The sequence below is a fragment of the Cyanistes caeruleus genome, chromosome 32 (assembly GCF_971803275.1).
Source record: "Cyanistes caeruleus chromosome 32, bCyaCae1.hap1.1, whole genome shotgun sequence".
In the NCBI taxonomy this organism is placed as follows: Eukaryota; Metazoa; Chordata; class Aves; order Passeriformes; family Paridae; genus Cyanistes; species Cyanistes caeruleus.
The window spans coordinates 777,088-801,472 of record NC_141733.1 but is presented as its reverse complement, the minus strand read 5'-3'; the positions used below and the strand labels follow the sequence as shown (position 1 = coordinate 801,472).

General features: G+C 46.2%; 1 protein-coding gene and 1 long non-coding RNA gene across 12 annotated transcripts in view; one reads left to right on the top strand and one right to left on the bottom strand.

Annotated features, from left to right (window-relative positions):
* LOC111940485 (uncharacterized) overlaps nucleotides 1-24,385 on the bottom strand; it is a 40,542-nt gene that overhangs the window by 14,227 nt on the left and 1,930 nt on the right. Inside the window, exons 3-7 of one of the 4 annotated variants that reach the window (XR_015281255.1) lie at nucleotides 23,599-23,699; nucleotides 18,044-18,222; nucleotides 15,367-15,503; nucleotides 5,134-5,279; nucleotides 2,061-3,948 (exon numbers count right to left, since the gene is read on the bottom strand). This is a non-coding gene — a long non-coding RNA (uncharacterized LOC111940485). Of the gene's footprint in view, nucleotides 1-2,060; nucleotides 3,949-5,133; nucleotides 5,280-11,800; nucleotides 15,504-18,043; nucleotides 18,223-23,598; nucleotides 23,700-24,385 lie in introns of those variants that run through there. The other 3 variants (XR_015281256.1, XR_015281257.1, XR_002869533.2) reach the window with 3 other exon arrangements.
* Nucleotides 729-24,203, top strand: LIMA1 (LIM domain and actin binding 1). 8 transcript variants are annotated; one of them, XM_086870154.1, is made up of 11 exons: nucleotides 760-913; nucleotides 4,039-4,174; nucleotides 6,094-6,139; nucleotides 8,042-8,401; nucleotides 12,525-12,633; nucleotides 13,632-13,792; nucleotides 16,052-16,156; nucleotides 18,219-18,276; nucleotides 18,537-18,649; nucleotides 21,506-21,639; nucleotides 22,024-24,203. In XM_086870154.1, exons 2-11 carry the CDS (start codon nucleotides 4,056-4,058, stop codon nucleotides 23,024-23,026), a joined length of 2,208 nt encoding a protein of 735 aa, XP_086726280.1. In that variant the 5' UTR covers nucleotides 760-913; nucleotides 4,039-4,055; the 3' UTR covers nucleotides 23,027-24,203. The 8 variants fall into 8 exon arrangements, with proteins under 8 accessions (XP_086726279.1, XP_086726280.1, XP_086726281.1 ...); XM_023943181.2 differs by lacking the exon at nucleotides 760-913 and adding an exon at nucleotides 16,333-16,416 and having other exon boundaries at nucleotides 4,056-4,174; nucleotides 13,644-13,792; XM_023943180.2 differs by lacking the exon at nucleotides 760-913 and adding an exon at nucleotides 16,333-16,416 and having other exon boundaries at nucleotides 4,056-4,174.

Here is a 24,385-nt window from a genome sequence, read left to right as displayed (position 1 = left end):
CCTCCCACCAGGATCCAAGCACAGGAGCTGTAATTTACAGTGTGTGCATTTTCTGGGCCATAATTCAGACTTCTTACTGGAATGACTAAATTTTACATGTCAGTGCTGAGACTGTCATAAAAGTAGCACCAAGAAATTAATCTAATTAGTCACTTCCTGTCTTAATGGTCGCTGCTCTGCAAGCAGCTCCCTAGGAATTTGGGACAGCCCAGAATTTGGGACAACGTCAACATCCAACACCTGCAGTTGGGAAAGGAGCTGGAGCACCAAATATATACAGTTTTGTTTCTTTTTTAACACAGGAATTTGGTACTTGACACGAGGAACACAATGAATTGTTCAGACGAATCCCTAGAGGAGCTGCAGGGCTGGCCAGGAGCAGTGTCCTGCTAAGGAACACAGGGATGTTCTAATTCTCAGGAATGCCGTGTGTCTCATTTGGCTGCTGAAGCCAGTTTTTCTTTTTTTCCAAACAAATCAAGGCTGCAGGAGACCCAAACACCTGGCACAGGCACAGCTTCCCCCAGCACAGCCCCTCCTGAGCCCTGGGGAGCCACGGTGGGGTCGAGCCACAACTCTGAGACCCCTCATTGCACCCTCACTTGGCCAGGTTTGGGGACAGCTGCGGCCAAAGGCGAGCAGGGGGACAGAACCAGGCGAAGGGGACAGAACCAAGCCAGGGGCGTGTCCCGCTGGGCCGGGGCGTGGCCGGGGGCGTGGCCGAGCGCTCGGGGCCGGGGCCAATGAGCCCGGGGGCGTGGTGGGGGCGTGGCGGGGGCGGGGCCGCAGCCGCTGCCGGTTGCTGCGGCGGGCGCGGAGGTGCAGTCGCCGGTTCGGCCGGGACAGGTGCGTTGGGACCCGTTGTTTCAGCTGCCACAGGTGCGGTGGGGTCTCCCTGCTTCCGCCGGGACAGGTACGTGGGGCGGGGTGGGAAGATGACAGCCGGGTGCGGTACGATCTGCCGGCTGGGCCGGGACAGGTGTGCCGGGAGCCGCCGGCTGGGCCGGGACAGGTGCGGTGGGACCTCTCCCCCCTCGGTTCGGCCGGGATAAGAGCGCGGGGAGGGGGTCGGGACCGCTGGGAGTTTCTCTCTGACAGCAAAGCCACCCAGAGCTGGATTTGCTGCGGGGCTTGGCTGGGCCGGGGGTGAGCCCGGGCCCCGCTCGGCTCCGGTGCCCGGTACCGGCGGTCAGCGGCACAGCCCCGTCCTGCCGCCCCGCCCGGGGCCGGGGCCCGTCCGGAAAAGCCGGGCCGGGGGCTCGTGGCTCCCGGGGCCGCGCCCTCCGGCTCTGGGCGGTTTCGTGCCCGGGGCTGGAGCGTGGTGCCCGGGGCTGGCCCGTTCCTGGGGCCGCTTGTAGCGAACGGGCCATTTCCACCTTGGCTAAGCGTTAGGCGGCTTTTCTCTCAGGATCTTTCTGGGTAAAGGCGTTTATATTCTGCTGTTATTGGAATATATTCTGCTGTTATATATTCTGAGGTTATTGATGTGTTGTGCTAGGTTGTGGCTCAGTCACAGTCCTTTCCTTCCCTATCAGCTGCTGCACCTCTGGCATTCCCATCTCCTCTGGACTCTGTGCCACCTTCCACAGCACCTACAGAGCATTCATAGTCTTGTTTAACTCTTAATACATCCTTCCTCAAATTGGTCTGGACAAACCATTCACAAGGAGCAGTAAAGAAAGCCCAGAGATACTTGAACACGCCAAAACTGAAAATGAATGGGAAAGTGCTAAGAATGTGGAATGGCATAAAAATGTGGGAGCACAAGTTTCAAGGCATGTCAGACCTCTGTTTCATGTCGTTTCTAGAGACTGAGATTCCAGATAGGCTGCTTCTCTTTCCAGCTGAATGTCCCAGCAGCACGTACTGACTTTTTTATAAAGAGATTTTTGCCTAAACAAGCCAGAGTAACTCAGTGTACGTGTGGCTCTGATGGAGAATGGCAGGGAAACAGAAAAACTCATCAGGGAGAAGATGCAGCCCTGAACAGGAGTGGTTGGGGATGCAGTGGGATGCTCAGGCATCCAAACCAGGGCCATTTTCTGAACAATTACACTCAGTTTTGTTTCTCAGTGTTTTATTGAGCTGTTCCTTCCGTGTGTCAATGAGCACCTGTTCCCTGTGCCAGGGGAGCTCTGATGAATGCCCCGCTCCTGTTTCCTGGGCACAGCTGACTCTGCTCTCTGAAAAGCCATTTAAATTGCAGCGGGGCCTCAGGTGAGCTCCCTTTGGCTCGAGATTAGTCATAAAACAAAGTTCAACCTGTGGCATGACACAGCTCATTCAGCATTGGTCTTTAACACGGACAGAATTCTTTTTGTGGGATTTTCCAGCAGTAAATTCGATCTGTGATCTCTCTCTGTGTGTATCCTGAGGCTCCTGGGGGCTGCATCCTGCAGTCACAGAAACACTGGGTTTATTTGTGTGTGCAGTATGATTTTTGGAAAGAGAGAAGATAGAAATGAGATCCTTTGTCCTTGTGGATGGTGATTTGTGCTGTTGTCAAATGCAGAGCGCTCTCAGTGCAGCCTGGACGGAGGTTTAGCGGGACTTGGTGATGCAGAAAGCGTTCAAAAAGGCAGGAATTTCAGAAAGTAACTCCAGTTTGGGCTTCTCTTGCTGGTTGGAAGGGGCTCTGTGTGCCATTCATGTAGCTACACCTGGAAAAGCAACACTGATAAATGGTTTCAGTGTGTTTCAACATCCCCACGAAACCAGCGTCACTTGTTTGCAGCGACAGTTCAACCTGCGTGTCTGAAAACTCCACCAAAATCACTGTTCTGATAAAACACCTCCTGTCACGGCATGCTGTTCTCTCCAGGACATCAGAGGAATTATGGCATGTGAGAGAAAGGCCTGTTCTTCCTGCATCTGCCAGGACAGAGATGTGTTCACCTGCTCTGTCTCCAGGCAGGGAACAGCTCTGCAGAGGCTTCTCTGCTCCCAGGGCTCCCATTCCAGTGACCCTGAGTTCTCCTGGGCTGAGGTGCTGCAGGATCCCACATTTGTCATTTCTGAGCAGGTGCATTCCAGACCTGTGAGGATTGCAGGAACGTTGTCTTTCCTCCCTTTGATTGTTTTTGCCTTGTGTGAAGGTGTTCATGTGTGATCAGTTGTCTGGAAGACCTGGACTCACTCTGGATCCAGAGTTCCGTGACTCTGCAAATCCGTTAAAGGAATTAATGGAAAATACAAGAAAGAGCTCAGCCTGCCTGGAGTTGGCATTGCAGGGTCAGTTCGTGCCCTTGCTGCAGGCATTGTGTGACATGGGACTGGGGAGAAAAGAGGAAAAAAGGAAAGGCGTTGCCCTACAGGCTTTATTTTTGTCTTATCAGAGAATTCTTTAAATTAATCTCCCCTCCTTTCCTCCTCCTCCACAAAAGAAAACTATGTAAAAAAATAAATCTGACATAGTTTTGTTGGCTTCTGTGGTGAAAAGCTGGACAAAATCTCTTGCCATTTCCAGCAGGATGGGGTGGTTGGGGCTGTTCTTTAGGTAATTAATACTGTTTCACTGATATTTTGGTAGCTACTGCAACAGGAGGGGCACAGCTGCCTCCATGAACACGAGACTTGTTTGAGCTCACAGAGGAAACGCTGCTGCTGCGCTGAGAGTGAACACAAGAGTGAATGAAAAATGTTTGTATAGTAATTACATCCTCTTAGTTTCGTAACTCAAACCCTCTTACATAAATGCCAGCACATTTGGTTTGAAACCGGAACAAGTGAGGGCATTTTGGGGCTTCCTGGAGCTCCTGTGTGTGTGTTTGTGACACAGGAGTGTCACTCTGGCATCCTCTGCTCACAGCTCTGTGTCCCCATTGTGCCTGTGGCTTTATCAGGGCACCATCTCAATGGCATCTGCAGAGGAAATGATAATTGTCATCTGCTGCCTTTTCAAGGTCAGTTGGTGGACGGATCCTCGAGGGTTTGGATTGCTGGGAGCACCTGAATAGGGACGCAGGATCAAATCACTTTGTGGAACTTCTTTTCTGCTCACAGTTCCTATTGCTGACACTGTTCCTTCCTCCTGAGCAGGGATTTGGGGAGATAAAATGGAGCCTTCCCCGTTCAATAGAAGGCAATGGACCTCTCAGTCTTTGAAAATCACTGCAAAAGAGCTTTCCCTGGTCAACAAGAACAAGTCCTCGGCCCTGGCGGAGAGGTTCTCCAAGTAAGTGCTGTGGGGCTGGTGAGCACCAGCTGTGTGTGCAGGTGACAGCTGGCACCTTGGGCAGGGACTGCTGCTCTCACAGTTGCTGTGCCCTGCACAGACACCCCAACAATCCCACCCTGTGCCTGAGGGTGTTGTCCAAATGCTCCTGGAGTTCTGGCAGCCTTGGGACCGTGACCATGCCCTGTGGAGCCTTTTTAGTGCCTGGTCATTCTCTGGGGGAAGAACATTTCCCTGCTATCCAGTCTAAACCTCTTCTGACTCAGGAAGAAAAGGAATATTAAGCTTCCCTTGTCTCCGAGAGACGGATGAAGGGTTACACTCAAACCATAAATATTGTATACCCTGAGAAAGCTGAGTGGCAATAAGCAATGCATTCCCTGGAAAAGCTTTTATTTCCTTAAGGAATCATACAGGCTTCAGCTGGAGTTTTCAATGGGATTTGAGGAACTGAGTCTCCACTATTGCATTAATAGTGTAATAAAGTTTTGGAGTGTTTGGATCTTGAGTGCAGGCAAACTTTTTGGAATCTGTACAGTTAAACACCCACAGCTCCAGAGCTCCTCTGTGCATCTCTGGCCCAGGGAGAAGCTGTTTGCTGTCACCACCTTGTTAAGGTAATTTATTCACTCGCTGAAGCTTGATTACAGAACCTGGTCATCTTGCTAAATGTTGATAATCCCTTGAAAAAGGCTTACTGGGAGTAATCCAAACTGCTATTCCTTAATCAAGTGGTGTCCCTCTCCATAGGCAGGGTCAGTGCCTTGGAAAAACCCAGTCCTGCTCTCTGGCTCTGCCACCCTGATACCCGCAGGGAGGAGTGTGACTTTTTAAAGTGCTGTTAATTAAATATTTGTATGTGAAAACATTTTCCCCCATCCCTTATAATCAGCTTTGTCAGGTCAGAGACACAAAAGGCAAGAGCAGAGATTCAAGAAGCCCATGCTGGGCTGACTCACAGAGCAGGGGGCTGGGACTCCTCAGCTGTCCTCTGTTTTCCAGGTGCTACTTGACTTTAATCTGTGTTCCTCTTTGTTTCTTCCTCCACTGCTGATCCCTTTCCTCCAGCATCACTTTCTCAGCACCTTGTGTTCAAATCTGGACCCTTTTGGGTGCAGAGAGATGGGTTAGTGTGTGTTTGCATGGATTAAAGAGGAGCCTGTAACACACTCACTGTTGTGTCAAAAGCAGAATTCCACAGATAAGGAAAACAGAAACACCCTTTGCCCAAGGGTTCCTTCTGTCTGAAAAGTGAAACTCTCCTTAAAATGGCAAAATTTGTCACTAATTTTTGTATTTCAAAGGCCAAGTGCAATCACCTTGTGCAGTGTAGTAACCAGGGAGGACTGTGCAGGGACTCACACCCAGCCCGGTGCAGATTGCTGGGAGTTTCCTACAGCTCCTTAAAGGACTTTGATTCATGATCCAGGGTGGCTTATCTCCAGAGGGCTGTGATGGCTCAGCTGCCCAGGAGGCAAGTGCTGAATGGGGGCAGTTCCCAGCCCCAAGAGTAAAATCCACTGGCACTTAGGGAGATTTTCGGCGTGTGCCAAGCTGGAATTTGTTCTGGTTCAGCAGCTGCTGTATAAAGAGCTGAGTTATTCCTGCAAGGGGGCACAGCAGACAGCTGGGTGATGGAAACAATACAGCTATTCCAAGGTAAACTGTCTCTATTTGGGAATCAGAGTGCTTAGGGAATGAAAAGTATTAATGGGTGTTATTATTGTAAACTGGGTGACTGAAAATGTGTCTGTCACTTGGCTTTGTGTTATTTGCTGCTGTTTGTCCAGCCTCTAGTTTTAGTTGATCTGGGGGGTGCACAGAACCCTTGGTGGGGGAAGAAAAATCTCAGCTGTCTTTAGGAGCATTCAGTATTCTGGTTAAAACTTGGCTTTTGTTTGTTTTTCACTCTCTCAAAGGTATCAGAAAGCTGCTGAAGAAGCCACTGCTGAGAAGAAGAGAAGTGTAAGTGTTGTGTATAAATGTTTGTTTCCTTGGGAATGAGCACAGCCTACAATCAGGATGGATCACCTGCATGAATATTGCTGTGACGGTTGACTTTTGGAATATCAAAATTTGCTGTTGTGTGTCCTACAGGAAACCTGGCTCACACATAGGGTTTGCTTTTGCTTCGTGCCCCACGCTTTTTCCCAGTGTGGAGGAAAGGAAATAAAGTTTCTTGCCCAAAGCTGTGTTGAATCACCAATTCTCTCCTGAGCAAAAGGCAAAATGAGTTAACCACAAGCCAGGAATACCCACCTCCTGTTCTTAGCTGGAGGCATTTGTGTGGTGCCTTTTCCTTTCTTAACTAAATTTAAAATTGCTTAAAAGGAGCCTCCAAGCCTCCCTGAAATCCAGGACTGGAAATGCCCCTGGATGAGACACAGCACCAACCTTTTTGGCTCTGTTACAGCCCCACATTCCCTCCTGTAACCCCCATTGTGTTCAGGGATCAGGGAACCTTGGCTGACAAAGGCTGCAGGGTTTTGTCTTGGTCCTTGGGATAATTTATATTTTAAAGCACTGCCAATATTTTCAGGCTCTAGAGGAAGGTTGCTGCCTTGATTTCTCTAATGTTTAGGGAGCCACTCTTTGTTGTTTGGGATATAGGTGGGATAAAAGAAGCTTTCTGAAAATTACTTTTAAGTCTTAAATTTTCTTCATTGCTTGTACTTGTCTGTCAATCTTCCTGTGATCAGGGAACAGACAAGTCTCAAGTTTTAGAAAGTGTGCTGGGATTCTGGAGGTGTTCCCACCAGAAACCTGCCACACAATTTTCAATATTTCTCTTCCATTATGACACTTCCCTTATAATTTTAATTCTTTTCAATTCAGTCAGCAAACACGCTGATTTTTTTTTTTTTTTTTTTGAAGTGTAAGTGGATTCAAGTCAATTTGCAAAGCAGCATTCAAAATGTGACCAGAAGAGTAATAGGGTGAGAGACTTAAATCCTAATATAGCTGCTAATGCCAGTTAATTCCTGTAAGCCTGGCAGCCCTGCTCCACTTGCAATGAGTTTGGAGTGGTTTCCATAAGGGAGAGACAGGAAACATGCAATGGTGGCAGGTATTATTGGGCTGGAATGGCTCAAACATGGGCTGGGCTGTTGTTCTGGGGGAGAGGGAGCTGCTGGGATTGGGGATGGGCTGGGAAGCAGTGGGATGGGAGTGATGCTGCTCCGGGTGTTCCCCTGGGGGTGAGGCAGTGCCGGTGACCCGTGTGTGTGTCCCCGGCCGTGCTTTCCATGGCTTGAGTCAAATGGAACAAAAATCCCAGCGAGTTACTGGTTGTTTTTTAAACTGGAGCAGAAGGGTGTTTGTTGTGGGTGCTTGGCTTGAGCTTTGGCTGTGTGGTGTAAAATCCTGAGCAGGTCTCTGGGAACTTTAGTGCTGATGCTATCTGAGAGCAGAAACAACTCCAAGGATTCAGTGGTTTCTGAAAGCTGATTTGTAGCTTTGGGAAGGTCTGATAGCTGATGTCTTCTGAAGACACCGCAGCATTTGGCACAGCAGCCATCTCCTATGGCCTCTGGTGCTCCCCTTTCCTTGTTGTGGGACTAGAGACCCTCCTCGTGTGGATTTGAGCCCCATTTCCTTCATATGTGGATTCAGGTCTTTTGTGTGCCATTTAACTCCTGCCTTTGACTCCCTTTTCCCTTATAAGGCCATTCCTGTTTGCTCACTTCCTGCCTTATCCTGACTTTTCTCTTCTCCCCCCTCCTTCCTTCCCTATCCTGGATGCTTTCTCCATGTGGCACAGCTGTAACTATTCACAGCTGGCCGGGAGCGGGGATCGCTGCTGAGCTTCCTCCTGCATGGAAAGGAAGTGCTCTGGGAGAGCCGCAATTAACTCCTTGCTCTTTGCAGAACGCAGAAAACCTGTCCGCTCACTTGAGCAGGGGGAATCTGAGCGTGCTGAAGAAGAAGTGGGAGAATCCTGTGCTGGCAGCGGAGTGTGGCAGGGAAGCGATCCGCAGTGAGCTGAGACACAAAGTGGGGAGCGGCCGCTGCCCTTCGCCATCCCCGGGGGCTGGAGCTGCCCCTGTGTGTCCCGCTGGTGACACACAGCCACACAGCCCATCCCGGGACAGCATGCAAAACTGCTGGGACATGGAAAAGCCCGAAGCCAGCGAGAGGTCGGAGTCTCCGGCGAGGATCGAGAAGTACAACGTGCCCCTGAGCAAGCTGAAGATGATGTTCGAGAAGGGTGAAGCTCCTCAAGCCAAGGTAAGGATTTGTCCCTCCCAATCTTGGAGAAATTAAAGCTGCTGCATCAGGAAAATCCCGGGAGGGAGTGGCTGCGGCTATTGACTCTGCAAATATTGTGTTCATTGTTTTAGTGGAAACAGGAGATCGTGCTGTTAGTAACTTACTCGAGTCACACAAGGTGGTGCAGGGAGCTCGGAGTTGTGGCAGCTCGTGATTGCTCGCTGGAGTAAAGTGAATTTGATTTTGATAGGGTTCAGTGAAAGAGGGAAAAATAAGTGTGGAATTGATTAATTTTTGTGAAGTAAATCGGGATTGTTTGTGTCTCGTGTGAAGATTACAATGAGTTAGGCAAATGTGAATTGTATAAAAATACATATGTAGGTATTTCTGTATTTTTTAATACATGAAAGAGAAGGGAAGTGTTTGAAGTGAGCTCAGCAATCAGGACTGTTGCAGTCGAGATGAAGAAGTGAATTTTTGATATCTGTATCAATGCGAGTCTCACAAACTCACACACACACACAGAGTGAAATATTCCCATCCTTTCCTCATTCTTCCCTCATCTTTGTGTGTCTTACAAAATGTTATTTATCAAAAAAAAAAAAAAAAAAAAATTATTCACAGAGAGAGAAAACGAAGCCGAGATGGCCAGAGCAGCTCCTGCCCTCACTAGTTTTGACTTGCAAATGCTCCGGGCTCGCATTTTTCTTCCAAGTGCTCATGAAATCTGATCCCGCATGTGGACTGCAGCCGGCGTGTCCCGGGGGGAATTGCTTAACTCCAAAATGAGTTGCATATGCTGGGGACTTGCAACACAGTCCCGAGGCCTCGATGCTGGTGGATTTTCCAGTTTTCTCATAGTTTCCTCTCCTCCTGGCTTTGTTTTGCTGCGGGTGGTTTTCTTGAAGTATTGACTAAAACACATTTTGGACAAAAGTTGTTTCAATGTGTTACAGTTTAAGGCGAGGAGGAGCAACTCGGTGTTAAAGGGAATTTTGGGTCTGTGTGAAGTCATTTCACAACTTGAATTTTTGGAGTCTTTGTCATGATATGAGAGCTGCCCATGCCAGACCTTCCCTGAACTCTTGCTGTAGGATTAATCACCCAGGATTCCCCTGGAATTTTGCAGATGGGCTTCAAGAAACTTTATCTCAGCCTGGGGAATAAATTGTTTTGGAACTGAGTGAATCTGAAACTCATAGTTTAACTTTAGCAATTCAAACGCTGTTGAAAATCAACTAAACCCAGTAAACCCCATCCAGGAGGCACAAAACCCGTCAGGTTCGGTTCAAAACCCCCAAGTTTCCAAGTTAATCTGGGATGGTAGAAGGGACAAAGAGTGTTCTGAGGTTTAGATGTGTGGGGGAGAGTTTGGGGTTGGGTTCGTGGTTCTGGGAATTGATCTGTGGATGGGAGGGTTGGCTGGGTCCGTGCAGAGAAGGGAGCTGGGTGCTCAGTGAGGTGGGAGCCACCACAGCTCTGCAGTTGCCTCTCCCCCACTTATTTCCTGTGCTTTTTCCTGAGCGAGGCTTCATGGAACCGTTTTGGTGGAAAATTCCTTTCTATCATGGAGTCCAACTGTAAATTCAGCTGAGAGATGGCAGTTTTCTTCAGGCTTTACTGAAGGCTCGGTGTGCTGGTGCTGTCAGAGCTTTGCTGACAAAACCTGTGTGTGAACTGAGCAGCATCACGGCTGGAGGATCGTGGCAGTGCTGATAAATCCACTTCCATGGTTGCTGGGCAGGTTTGGGGCAGGGATCCAGATTACAGCCTGGATTTCCTGATTCTGTCTCCCACTCTAAACAAACCTACTGTCATTTTCAGGATTATAAGTAAAATCTCATCATTTATTCATTTATTCACTCAGATTTTGCTCTGTCCTCTGCAACAGATAGGAGGCAGATCTTCTTTTAATGCATTTTCATGGAAACAAACTGCTCTAATCCCATTAGAGGCAGGCACAGCAGCCTGGATTGGTTCAGCACTAAGCAAAGACTGGAACTGATAAAAGACCTGATGTTCAAAGGATTCTTCCTGTAAGTGATAGTGAAAGAACACCCAGGGGGGAGGAGAATCAGATCTGCAACATTTCTGAAAGAGTTTTCTCCGGGCTGGTTTGTGTTTTTCCTTGAAGGCAAAACCTGGCTGTGGTGTGTAGGTGACCTCATGGCAGGGTCACGTCTGACACAGGAGGTTTGTAATGAAATAGGTGTAGCTTTGATTTGGGTTTTTGCTCAACTCTGTGCCCCAGGCAAAGCTTTACCTGTGCTCATGGTGCTTCTGCACTTGCCCAAGTCTGAGAACTTGGGGATTTCCACACACGAGGAATATTTAATCTCCTTTCCAAAGCAGCAGAAGCTGTGCCCTGGGAATTGTGGCCCAGCCACAGAGTGACAAATCCCTAAGGGAGCTTCTTCCATGTGAGAGGAGTTATCTTCCCATGATCCTGCTGATTCCCTGCAGTTGCTCAGTCCATAGTTGTGATGAGGAAAGTCCCTAATCTTCCCTTTTTAAACATTTTTTTTTCCCTTTTACTCTGCTTTTTTTTTCTCCCCCAAGACAAAACTGTTGATATAAAACCTACATGTATTCGTAAGATATTTGTAGATCACTGAAAATATCCCTGACCTCTAAAACTTGTGTATTCTGGTGGTTGGGATTTTTACTCTTGTGTTCTGCAGCTCACCTCCAGAAATTTCACTCTTCAGGTGAAATTGTGACACCTGCAGATGTGAGGTGGCAAAGGGCAGGAGGAGCTGCAGGGCTCTGGAGCTGCAAATTCAGCCCAAATTTCTGAGCTGCAGGAACCCCAGACTTGTGAGTTCAGGGTGATGTTAAAGGGGACATTGACTGAATAAGAATCATCTAAGAATAGTTTTCATGGAATGAGGAACCTGCAAGTCTTTACAAGTGTGCAGGCACTCCCAAACCTGAGCCTATTGGTCAGCACAAGACTTGTCAGATTTAAAGCTCTTTTCCAGTAAGAAAAGTTACCAAAGCCTTAAACCACAGAAATAGAAACTATTTCCCGTGCTAATGGAAAAAGAGGTTTTCCAGCTGCATTTTCCTCTCCTGGTGAAGTTGCTGTTTGTATGGAAAGCAGCCTGATTTTTCACAGTGATTATCTTCCACTGCAGTTCTGCGAAAATAAAACTTTGGAATTTCCTTCAGTTCGGTGACCCACAAATAAGAAAGTCGTTGGAGCTGAGGGGGAATGTGTGGTTGGAGCATCTTGCCAAACCTGCCTTTTTCTCCACATTAGCCTCAATCTGAATTTCCAACTGTGATTTAACTCTTCCTAGAGATGGAACAAAGGTCCCTTCTAGGATTTTATAAGCTGACTTTCAGCTGTGAATGAAATGTTGATGGAGTCTGGTTTAACTCTGTGCTCATGAGCTTTTAGCAAAGCTGCAGGAATTTCTTTTTGTGCTTTCTTTTGTTGAGATTTAGATTCTGGGGAGTTGGTATCAATAAATAATAATAAAATCTGATTGAGGCAGCCAGAGCATCTGTGTGGTGCTACAGGACACGCTGTCCAGCTCTGCAGCAGAGAGTGATTATCCTGGAGATCTGAGAATATTTATCTCTCACACTCTCCTGCTTAAGCTTCAGCCTTCTCAGATCTAATTAGAGAATTATTGGTACCAAATGCATGAACTATCCAAAATCAAAACAAACAACTCTAGATAACTTTGATTACAGTACTATTAATTAATTTCTCTGTGGCTGAAAATGAATGCAGATTTTGGATAAGTGGTTCCTCACATCCTTTTTCTGATTTTAAATCTTTATACAATGACCGTGACTATTGGCTTCAACAGAAATTGCATGAAATGCAAAAATACAGGCTGAAGCTTTGAATATGCAGTGGGAACAACCCAAAAATCTGATCTTTGTGGTCCTTTTCAAGCAAGAGACCTTCCAAAGGTCACCAACTGACCTCTTCAAGAAAGTGTTTCCCAGGTGACAGAGGGTCAGGTACTCTGTGATCAAACTTTATATTGGTTAAACAAGATGTCACCTCCCAGACTTGTTTATTCCAGTAAAGCAGATTTGCTAGTGACACCTGTGCCTCTTAAGGGATTACCCAGAGCAATCCCTGGTGTGTCCAGCAGCTGATGGGAGGGTCTGTCCCCGGCAGGGCCCCCGGGAGCCGCGGAGGGCGGCCGTGGGCAGGAGGATTTCGGAGAACAGCCTCTCCTTGGAGGACTGCGATGCCGCCCAAGGAGAGAGGAGCCACAGCACGGCAGGTGAGGAAACCTCAGGGCTGGGTTTTGGGTGGGTTGGGTTGGTTTTTGTTTAGGAGGTGAATCTGCTTTATACAGTACAATAGAAATTTCCCTGGAGGTGGCACTCGGTGCTCTGGGCTGGCTGACAAGGTGGGGAGCAGTCAGAGGTTGGACTCGCTGGGCTTGGAGGGCTTTTCCAATCTCAAGGATTCTATGAAATAACTTTTACCTTTCCAAAATGGAAGTGCAGCCACTGTCCAGCTGCAAAGTCCATCAGCATCCCGTTTAATTAGTGAAGCCTTGCTGGGAGTTTTAAACCATTCCACTCTTAATCACGGGAAGCCAAGGCACAGGGAAGAACCAACAGGTTAAGGAATGTAATCCATTCTTTCCTGCATCCCAATCCTAGAACTAGTTTTAATAGGTAATTTAGGAAGCAGTGAACAGACAGTCAATGCTCCTTCTGCCTCCTTGCTTCAATCCTCATCCCTCCTCTCCTGGCCAGCTGTAGGGGAGCTCCTGTGAGCTTTGACTTAAACAAAATCATGTATTTTTATCTGTTTGGAGACCTTTTTCTAGCAAACTATTTGTAATCTTTTGGGGTTTCCACCAATGATTGATATTATAAATACTCATAGAACATCCTAAGTTGGAAAGGGCCCACGAGGGTCATCCAGCCCAACTCCTGGCTCTGACAGACACCCCAACAATGCCACCCTGTGCCTGAGAGCATTGTCCAAATGCTCCTGGAGCTCTGGCAGCCTTGGGGCTGTTCCCATTCCTGGGAAGCCTTTTTAGTGCCTGACCCCCCTCAGGGGGAAGAGCCTTTTCCTGATATCCAACCTAACTCTCCCCTGACACACCTGCTGCTGTTCCCTTGGGTCTCACCCCTTAGTGATGCACATTGTGTCCTTGCTGGAATGATCCTGGAGAGAATGGCAATGTGTTTATTCTCCCCAAGAAGGATCTTGGTGAGTACTCAGAGTTATCCATTATTCATGTTTGGGTTTTTTTACCAGGGTATCTTGTAGAGACCAGTCCAGGACTCAGCCCAGAGAAGGCAGAGACCAGGAAGAACCTGGACATGCCCCGTTTATCGGAGACATCAATAAAGGACAGGCTGGCCAAGTACCAGGCAGCTGTGTCCAAGCAGGGCACTTCCTCTGGCCTCATTCCCATGGTAAGTCTTGGTTTGTGTGGAAGTGAATTTTTGTCCCAGCCTGAGACTGGAAAGAAGATCTCATGGAAACCAGGCTGCTTGAGGGTAATGCCATTCTTTCTGGAAAGTAACTCTGTGCCCATAGGAGTAATTTCTGATGAAGAGTTGCCTCTTCATACTGCAGGAATAAATAATTATATTTGCATCTTCCTGCAGTAATGTTGAAAGTTTTCCAAGGAATTAATTGCTGGCACCCTGACCGAGGTCCCTCTGAAACATAGTTGACATTCTTTCTTTTTCTTTCTGTAGCCCTCTACGTGTTTGCTGTTTTTGTTTAAAAAAGAAAACTCCACTCAATTCCATGTTGTCTGTCAGCTCAGAGCTGTGGGAAACTGAGGCACAGTGAGATGAGGTGACTTTGTGTCACACAGTGCTCAGAGCTTGGATCTCTTGCCCTGCAACTTTGGACTCTCTCTTGGTTTTCCTCGCTCTTGCTTTTCACCTCTCTTCAGGATTTCTCACCGCTCTCTGAATCCAATTAGACTCTTGCAGTGAATGAACCTCTGCCTGTTTTGCAAATATTTGACCAGGACCTGAACAATTAATGAAGTGTTACAGCTGAGGAGGTTCCAGGAATCTCAGCTTTTGTTAAAAATTGCTTAGGTACATTTGCTGGAAGTTTCTGATACTTTTGCTGAATGATGGGAACTTACATTGCTCAATTATTACTTTTATTAACCAGAGTAACAGATTTAAAGAGGAAAGGCCTTTTTAAGTTGGGAAACTTGCCCTGGAAATGTGAGCCCAAAGTGCTGGTTCTCCCTCAGAGGAGGGCCTGCTTTCCAGGAGAGGGCCAAGGGCCTCTTCCCAGCTCAAATGATTCCTGAATTTCATCTGCACATGGGTCAGATTCCCCAGCTGTGGGAGGAGGGTCAGTAAAACCTTCCCTGCATGAATGGAAAGTCCTTGCTGCCTCTGCAACAAATCTGATTAACCTAATTGTCCATTTCTGCCTCCTGTGCCTCACCTGGGCTCATTTCCTGATGCCTTTTCCAGTTTGGGGCTCAGAGTGGTGGCTGTCACTGAATTCTGTCCTGATGGCAAGAGATTGCCATTCCTCCAGAGGCTCCTGTTTGCAGCTCTTGGTTTAGTGTCAGTGCAGCCTGATGCTCTCAGGATGCCCCATTTGGGCACAATCTCTTCCCATTTTGACCCAGCCTGTGGATGAGGGCAGCGTGAGGAGGAGCAGATGGGTTCCTGAGGCCAGTGTTTGCAGTGCCACTGTTCCAACAGCAGCCCTAACCTTGGGATCTTCTCCTTCCCTACTGCCAAAGCATCCAGGGCTTTTATTGCTATGGAAGTGTGATGTTTGTGCTGCCCTTCTCACAACTGGGCTACAAAGAAAAGCCAGAATCTCTCTTGTGTACAACTATTTTAGGGCATGGTGGTGTAATAATGCCTGGATTAAACCTGATGGACACTTGGTTGGAGTAGGGGTGAGGAACAATCAGTTCTGAGTGTTGGAAGGGGAGGGAAAGGTGCTGGACAGCAAATACAGAGATCCAAGCATTAGAATTCCAACATTTGGCACAAACCTCCAGGATGTGGTTGGTTTTGTGGAGATTTGTTTCCAAGTGCAGGAAGATGCTGGTGCAGGCATGTGGCTCTTCCTCTTTCATGTCACAGAGAAGATGCCTTGTGAAAAGCACGAGGCTTCCAATGATCTTGTGTCCTGTGGCAATGGAAGAAACACGAGGTTTCACTGCATTTTCTTGGTTTTAAAGTCTGAAAGATCCTTCTGTGAAAGTCTTAAGTTAGTCTATCACGAACAAAAATCTCAGGAAAACAGACTCAGTTTTGGCTGGAATTGAAGCAAATGTGGGATTTGCTTTTATGTCAAATTGTATTTAGAAATTACAGTGTACTTTAGGCAGTGCTTGTCTGGAAATACTTGTCATTCCAAGTGAAAAGTTAACCTTTCTCAGAAAGGAAGATGTGGATTGAGCAGGGAGTATTTAGGAGTTGATTTTAAACAGGAATTTGGAAGAAAAGGGTTGCTCAGGAAAACACTGGCATTATCTCATTAGAGCACAGTAAAATTCTACAGCCCAATCCTGTTCCCTCATTAGAATATGTCTCTTAACAAGTGTCTGTACATTCTTACGGCTCTTCCTTAAATCCTCACTCCACATACTAGAAAAACAGTTCAAGAAAAATCAAAAAGCAAGTATTTTCTTAGGGGAAAAGAACCTGTCACCTTTCCAGTGCTTTGTCCTATAGAGTGAGATTCAAGCCAGTGAGAGTGAAGTCAAGAATTACAAATCTGGGCAGAAGGAGAATATGGCACCAATTGAGGACTCCAATTCCTGTCAGGATGGGGAGAAGGTAAGATGTCTGTGCTGGTGGAGATCAAGGGTTTAATTTTAAGTGGAACTGGCTGTGGAAGCACAGCTGATACACTGGTTCCGTGTTCCACATGCAGTCTGGGAATTGAACGTGAGCAGCTGATGCAATTAGTTACATGCTGCAAAATTCCTGTTTTTTTAAACTATTCTTTTTAGATTGACTCTGAATTACAAGACAGCAAGTGGCTGTGGAAGAGAATGTATAGAGATGAGTTTTCTGGGAGAGGTTTTTCTGTCTTGGTAGGTTTGTTTTATAGTTTTTTTATAAACAAAAAAATCCATACCAGTTAAAAAAAACACCCCACGAACAGCTTCGTATGACCCAAGTCAAAGGAGTTTGTCACTGTTCCTTCTGCATTTAGTGGCTGAATTTTAGGGTAACTGAGAATGGCAGTTTGGGTTCGTTCCTGGTTTTGAGCTCCAGCTATAAATTGAGACTCTGTAAACTGGACTCGAGCATTTGTTCCCTCAACTGGGGACAGCAGACGGGATAAAAGTAGCTGAATAATAATTGGGATACTGTGTATTCCATCCAGGCTGAACACGTGGCAGCTTAATGCCAGGAGGGCTTTTAGAGCTTTTCAGCCTTCCATGGGCAAGGGGCCAAATCTTTGCTTTCAGCTGTTCCTCAGAGACAGCTGAGCAGCTTCGTGTCTGACTGGTCGAGGCTGCTTCCTGCTCCAAGGTGAGTTAATTAAAAGAGCACCTGTTAAATCAGAATATCTCCCTGTTGTGAATGGAAGATTTGAATAAAATTTCTTGTGTTCAGCTGTAATTGCAGAGTTACTTGTTGAGGTGTCCAGGTGCAATGAGAACCTGAATGGGGCATTGTTTGGGAGCCAGGATTGTCCTTTGGAAGGGACGTGGTGAACTTGGAAATGAGCCTAATTAAAACTGCTTGTCGTTAATGTCAGAAATGGGAATCCTCTGGCAGAAAGGAAACAAAAGACACTTCACTCTGTCATTTTTCACACTGCACCCGTGGCACATTCAGTAGCCAGACGTGTGTGACTTTAGCAGCCTCAGAACATGTTCATGCTCTGCCCAGGACGCTGGGGTACAGTTCTGGTTTCAGCAGACCAGAGGATGTTAATACACATAATTTGCCTCCTCATTAATTTGCAAATTTCAGTTGCTTGCAATGGACTTTTCAATCATTAAGGTGAATTAGTAATGATTTGCTGTTAATCTTGTTACAGTACTTTAGTTCCTCCTTGTAGCTACTTAAAACTATTTGATTTAATAGCAATAGTGCCAAGTTTAATAAAGAGTTATACATCAAGAGCTTTATCTGTAGCAGGTTTTGTTCATGGTTGCACTTGATGATCTTAAAGGTCTTTTCCAAACTAAACAATGCTATGATTCTGTGTAGTACTTGAAACTGGCTTAGATCCAGCTCCTCTAGTCTTTAAATTTTAAAAAAATTATAATTATTTTAAAATAATTATATATTATAATTAAAATATATTATATCTGTATTACAATTACTTTTATATATTTTTAAAAATTATAATATAATTAATTTGTTTCTGAAGGAGGATGAACAAGGAATATCTGGCATGTTTGTCCCAACCTTACAACAGGCTTATGGTTCGTCAAAAGGTTTTTTTAATTCAGGTGTTCTTTATTTTATTTCATTTGGTTTTTTTTTCCCCTCCCAAGAGCACAGTCTCTGCTGAATGTCAGAGATTGGCCAAATGCTGGAGGGAGCCCTGAGATTTCCAGTAAATGTGCTGCTTGGGGTCAAGGGATTTGTGAGATAACCTGGGAGGAACCTCAGCAAATCAACAAAGATTTCTGAGGGTTAATAAAGGTGTACAAAGAAAGATAAATCTGATGTGTGTGTGAACTCTGTGAGGGTGTCTACCTTGTAGCAAGGGCTCTCTTGATGCTGGAGCCTTCTGTGCCTCAAAACCAACTCCTTTTCTGAGCCCCTCAGGTCTCTCCCCGTCTCCGTGCTCAAACTGCCTGGTGCCTTCCTGGGGCCGTGACTTCAGATCTCGGCAGGTCAGAGGTTGTCATTGTCTCGTTTTCTCTTGCAGGTTTCTGTAGGTGAGAACAGCTTGTCTTTGCACTCTGGTCTGCTGGAGGATGGCCACGGTGAGCCCCATCAAATGATTAATTCATAAAAACTGTCTTGTACTAAAAATCTGTCCTGTGCCTAACACTGACTTTATAAGAATTCCCTTCATGATTAGAAGCTCATTTGCAGCTGTAATTAAGACATTTTTAACTCCTTTTGCCCTGATTGAACACTAAGTGTAGCTCCCTCACCATTTAACTGATACTCTGGTGAGCATAAGCTGCCCACAGTTTCAAAGCCACTGTAATTGCCTTTTCTCCCTCCTCTGCTCCCTCAGTTGGACAATCAGAGAGCGAGGCAGAAGCTCAGAAACCGATCATCTCAAAGCAGCAGAACCTTGGTGCTAAAGCAGCTGGGCAGACAGAGGCCTCCCCACCGAAAGCCGTGAAGGTAACGCAGCTCTTTAGTCCCCAACCCTGGTAAAAACCAACTGGCAGCCCTATTTAATACTGAAAAACCTAAATGTGCTTAAGCACAAAGGTCTGATCAATACCTGCTCCGTCCTCATCAGGGTGTGATTGTGGGGGTGCTTGAATTCAGGATGGAAAAGCACCTCAAAGCAGTCGGGTTTTTTCCAGAGATTGGGTGGGAGTTGCTGGTCTCTGTTACCCCCCTGTGACAGAGGCTGCTGCTCTGCAGAGGGGCACGAGCAGGGGATGTCTCAGGGCTTGTCTGGGCTCCTGGAGATGCCCCCTGAGGTCCTGGTACTGATCTCCAGAGCTTTTAGCAGGCTGGGACTTGGTTTTGCTCCTCTTCCAGCTGTTCCCAAGGTAACTGCAACTGGTAGTAACTTTATAGTGAGGGCACAGCAGTGCCTGACTATAAAAATCAGGTTTGGCTTTCTGAGTAATGAGTCTTGGATGCTACAGTTTCTTTAGGGAGCAATAAAGCAGATGGAGAACTTTGGGACAGGGATGTATTTGTTAATCTGATTAGACAACAAATGGCAGCACTGGACATTTTGGTCAGGCTGTAGTTGATCATCACGTGTGTTGTCTGGGGGTGGGATGCTGATCCCCTAGGCTGCCACACACTTCCTGGCTCACTCCTGAGGAAACAACTGGGCTTTTGTTGTTTTCCCCATCTTTGGGAGGACACAGCCCTGAGCTCAGAGACTGGGGAGATCTGACTTCCCAGTGTGCAGGGGAGAAATGTCAGTAGGGGAAATTTGATCTGGCAGTGAGAGTTGTGTGATGCTGGTCTGTGACACAAAACCTGCACATCCTGGTGCTCTCTGCTCTCTTGAGATTATCAAAACCATTTTAGCCTTTTGCCCAGTTACTGCTTTAGATGCTGCACTGTGTGAGACAGAAGCTTCTGTTTATTCATGCAAGGTTCCTATTTGTCTTTTCCAGCTTCTGTCTCCTGTTCTTGGTTCCTAACCTCTCCTCCTGCCTTCTGCTTCCCTCCTAATGTGAGCTCAACTCTCAGCTTTCTCTCAAGTCCTTTTTATGCTTGTGGGGCCTCATCTTCCTCCTGTAGCTCCTATCTGTAGTATCCTGGAAAGGAATTTCTGTCTCTTCACAGCCCAAAGCGTCTCTCCACAGATATAGGGCTCATTGTATGCAAGTAAGTCCCTCTCCTTGGATGGGGATGTGATTGCAGAAGCAAGTGCCAGCACTGTTGTGTCACTGTGCAAAACCCTCATGCCAAACCGAGCTTTCAGGGAGAAAACATTTTGGTGGGCAAGTGAATTGTTGCTGCCTTGTTCCACGTGGCAAGCACGGGTGATCGGATTTTTGTTTGCATCAGTAAATCTCATTTTTTTTGAGATTTCATTTAGTGACTCAAGATTCAGAGTTTTCAGCACCTAGAAACTGTGGATTCTTTTTCAAAAAGAGTTCTGAATTTTGTTATTGAAGCTGTCATCATCAAAACTTTAATCTACTGTAACTTCAAGCGATGCCTGGAAACCCTGAAATACATATTAAAATGGAATTAAATTGGCAGCAAACTTTATGGTTGTGACAAAGTGACTTGAGCTGGCTCCATCTTCAGCAATCTGCCCTTACACACTGGAACTTTCATTCCTAACCATTGTTTCTAGACTGTTATAAATAAATTTGTGATTATGTCTTCCTGTGACCTTCCTGTTTTTCCTTCAGCCATCGGATTTTTCCGTAAAGCTTTTTGTAAGTTTGTAGCAGGTAATTCTTTGCCAAGGAGAAGCCACACTATGTCAGTGCAGACCTGGAGTGGAGGCTGGGCTGCTAAATCACTTGTAATCAACACACAGCCTCAAAATGTCAATGCTGTATTATTTAATTTATGCTGTGAAGTGTCCTCTCCGTTGGCCAGTGTTAATAGATTTGAAGAAGTAAATGGCATCCAGTGACCTTTTCTCATGGTGTTCTTGCTTCCTTGATGCTGTCAGAAAACAAACCCTTGATCATTGCTGCACAACGGTGACACTCGACTCCTCAGTGCTCAAGTTTATCCTTGCACTAAACCCTCAGGAAATTTAGTAAGCACATAAGAATTTTAGCTGTTTAACCTCAAAGCTCTGCTCACTTTGAATCTTGAGCAAGTTTTGGGGGGCTGTGAGTCCTGAAACCTGAGTGTGGTTTCTTTGGGATAGAGCTGGAATTGTTTACAAGTGAAGTCAGGAGTGTTTCCTGCTGTTGTATTGGTGCTGAGACTATTTCCTCCTCTTTGAGAAAAAGATTTAACAAAAATTGGATCGTTTCAAACCATTGGAGCAGCCTGTTTCACTCCTTTCCTCTCCCACCCTGCACCTTTTGAGGCTATTTCAACTCTTCTGGTGGGCAGTGTCCCTGACCATGGCAGGGGATTGGAACTAGATGATCATCAAGGTCCTTTCCAACCCAAACAATTGCAAGATTCTCTTTTCCTCTGCTATTTTTATTATTTTGGTAAGTCTCACACTGATTGTAATCAACTGGAATGCTTCATCATTCTCCTATCAATAAAAACTGAGGTTGCAGGAAAGGATGAGACAGCTTTGGGGAACGGGCTCAGTTTTAGTGCTCTCACTGTTTTTTCCCAACCATTGCTCAGCACGTGATGCTTCAGCTGTGGGATTCACTGGGTAAAAATCTTGTCAAGCCACAGCAATCCCCTGGGCCTGTTGTAGCTTCTTGCTGCCCACCAGAGCCCGCTGCACCAGAACTAGAGAAAGTGGCTCTCTGCAGTTCTTGAGAGTTCAGGAAGCTGTGCATGAACCCACGCCAAGTCCCCAGCAGCTGATGTGTTTTCCAGTTAACAAACTTTCTCTTCCCCTCGTAGAAATTCCAGTTGCCAATGAAGGAAACCTGTGTTGGGTGTCAGAAGACCGTGTACCCCATGGAAAGGCTCTTTGCCAACCAGCAGGTGTTTCACATCAGCTGCTTCCGCTGTTCCTATTGCAACAGCAAACTCAGGTATGTGCACTGCTCCCTTGGCTGCCCTCTGGGAAGTGAATTTTCCTCCCACAGCTGAGGAAAGGTGTTGCTCAGGTCTAGCTGAGCTGGAAGTCACCATAATCCAGTGATTTGTGTAGGGGAGGTAACACAGGCCTACTTCTGCCAGTGCCTGCCACACTTGATGCCATTTTTAAACTCTTAATGTAGTTTTATGTGGGGAAAAATAGAATGTCCAGCTTTGTAAAGAGTTCTTAGAAAGAGCCACACAAACCCTGAGGGCTGTAATCTTGTCTTTCTGAACATGTGGAAGACTGAAATTGAATCTCTTCTGTAACACAGCTAAAACAGATGCCTGTGTTGGTGGCCTTGAGCTCTAATGTTTGGTCTGTGTTTCCTGAACAGCCTCGGGACGTACGCATCTCTGCGTGGGAACATCTACTGCAAGCCTCACTTCAATCAGCTCTTCAAGTCCAAAGGCAATTATGATGAGGGCTTTGGACACAAGCAGCATAAGGAATTGTGGGCAGGTAAAACTGAAGGTGAAGAATCTCCAGAGAAAACAGTCCATGGTGTGAATGCAGCAGAAACTCCACAAAGCCCAGGAGTAGAGGATGCCCCGATTGCAAAAGTGGGAGTTCTGGCAGCAAGTATGGAAGCAAAAGCTTCAGCTGTGCCTGAAAGAGAAGAAAGACCTGCAGAAACAAAAAAGCTCAGGATTGCCTGGCCACCTCCATCTGACCAAAGTATCCAAGGAAGTGCCTTAGATGAGGGCATCAAAGTACTCAAACCCAAGTGGCCTCCAGAGGAAGAGATTTCCAAGCCAGATGTGCAGGAAGATGTGGATCTGGATCTCAAAAAGTTAAGAAGATCTTCCTCGCTGAAGGAGCGAAGTCGCCCCTTTACAGTCGCAGCCTCATTTAGAACAGTATCTGTTAAAGGCCATAAAACAGAGAATTCTCCATCTCCCTCTAAGGAAGAGAGAGACACCTTGAAAAGGAGTGAGGAACTGGAGAGAGAGGTTGTCGTAGAGAAAAAACAAAAAGAAAAGAGGGTTAAGCATAGGAACATCCAGAATGCCGGGGAGAAAAATGTGGAGGAAGAAGGGGAATTGTCTGGTAATAAAACAGAGCACAGTGTTGTAGAGAATGGCCAGATGAATGCAGACACAGATGAGGAAGAACACACTACAGAGGAGCGAGAAATTCCAAAGGAAGAACTCCTTGAACCAAATTCTCCTAAACATTCCAGCTTAGCTAATGTTGTGACCGCCAAGGAATCGTCTCCAAACCAGAATCGTAAATCCCAAGATGTTGGTTTTTGGGAGGGTGAAGACATGGAAGATCTATCTGTGGAAGAACAGATCAAAAGGAATCGCTACTATGAAGATGATGATGATGATGAATAAATTGGCCTTTTACTAAAAAACTTGCTGCAAGGTGCTGGGCCTTTTGAAATGGGTATTTTTAGCTTTAACAAACAGCTCTCCTGGAGGAAGTGATGCTGCACTGCACATCAGCATTAAGGGAATCTACATACAAATTATCTCAGCTAGAAAACTCTGGAAGCCTGCAAATTCTTTAGGTGCATGGAACAAATGTCTGGCTGTGGGATGGCTTCAGCAGGTAGTGTCTGTCCCCAGCACGAGAACAGAGCTCTTCTCTACTGTCTTATCCCTTTGAGCTTCAGTAGGTATTTCACTAACAATTTATGGAATTCCACTGTACTTGCCGTGCTGGTGTGGGACAGGGCCTCTAGAACACACCACCCATACCACTACAAATGCTACTGCAGTGCTTAGGGACCAACTTCAAAGGGACTTTCTGGCCTGCTTTAAAATGGTCACTTAATGCACTTTAATACATGGAAAGGGCACAACTGGGCTTCTTATTTTTAATAATAAAAGTATTTCTGTGTGTAGTGTCCAACAACTAAAGCATCCTAAACTGAGTGCAGTGTGAATTTCTGTCTCAAACTTGCCTGTGATCAGTTGAGGAGTCCCTGCACAACTGGAATGGTGCCCGTTGCTGGACCATGTGTATTTCAGTGCTATCCCAGGAGCTGTGCTGGCTGCCAGGTCTCTGCAAAAGACAAGTGAAAACTTTGGAGCAGCCTGCAGGGCATTACTTCTGCATTTCACAGGCATTTGAAGTGGAGTTTGTTTTGTTTTGTTGTCATTTCTTTTTTTACTTGGAGTTCTTCGTTATCATTTTAAACTGCAGATAAGATTTTTAAGGCCTTTTGACAACTCTGAAATCCTACTTTTATCAAGCTGCCATAAATCTTTTCCTTACAGCTGTGAAATTGTGCTGCATTGCAAAAATCTCTGGAATCAGTGACACTTTCCGATTGCCAGTGTTGAAGATCAGAACGTTTTTTAACTTGACTTCATTTCTTTTACAAATAATAAAATCTTGAATGGGGGAGGAGGAGGAGGAGGCCCTCTTTTTTTATTAGCTTTTATTTGTACTGTATTCTCAAGAGAATTAGATCTTCATGATTCTTGAGGTGTAAAATATTCTGCTTTCTTAACAGTTCTGCTAACGACAAAACCTTCAATAAAGTTTGGATCATTTCCATTAAAACTGAAGTCTGGATTCATCTTGTTTCACAAAAAGGCAGTGTTTAAGGGGTCATAGAATTGGCATGGAATCATGGAATGGTTTGAGTTGCAGGGGCCCTTAAACCTCATCACATTCCACCCCCTGCCATGGCAGGGACACCTTCTACTATCCCAGGCTGCTCTGAATTCTGACCAACCTGGCCT

What these genes read in the sequence shown, in the direction of transcription:
- LIMA1 (XM_023943180.2), top strand. Translation starts at nt 4,056, where the DNA reads ATGGAGCCTTCCCCGTTCAATAGAAGGCAATGGACCTCTCAGTCTTTG. An exon ending in GAGGAGCCACAGCACGGCAG is followed by an intron (nt 12,634 to 13,631) that starts GTGAGGAAACCT and finishes TTTTTTTACCAG; the next exon opens with GGTATCTTGTAGAGACCAGT. An exon ending in CCTGTCAGGATGGGGAGAAG is followed by an intron (nt 16,157 to 16,332) that starts GTAAGATGTCTG and finishes TATTCTTTTTAG; the next exon opens with ATTGACTCTGAATTACAAGA.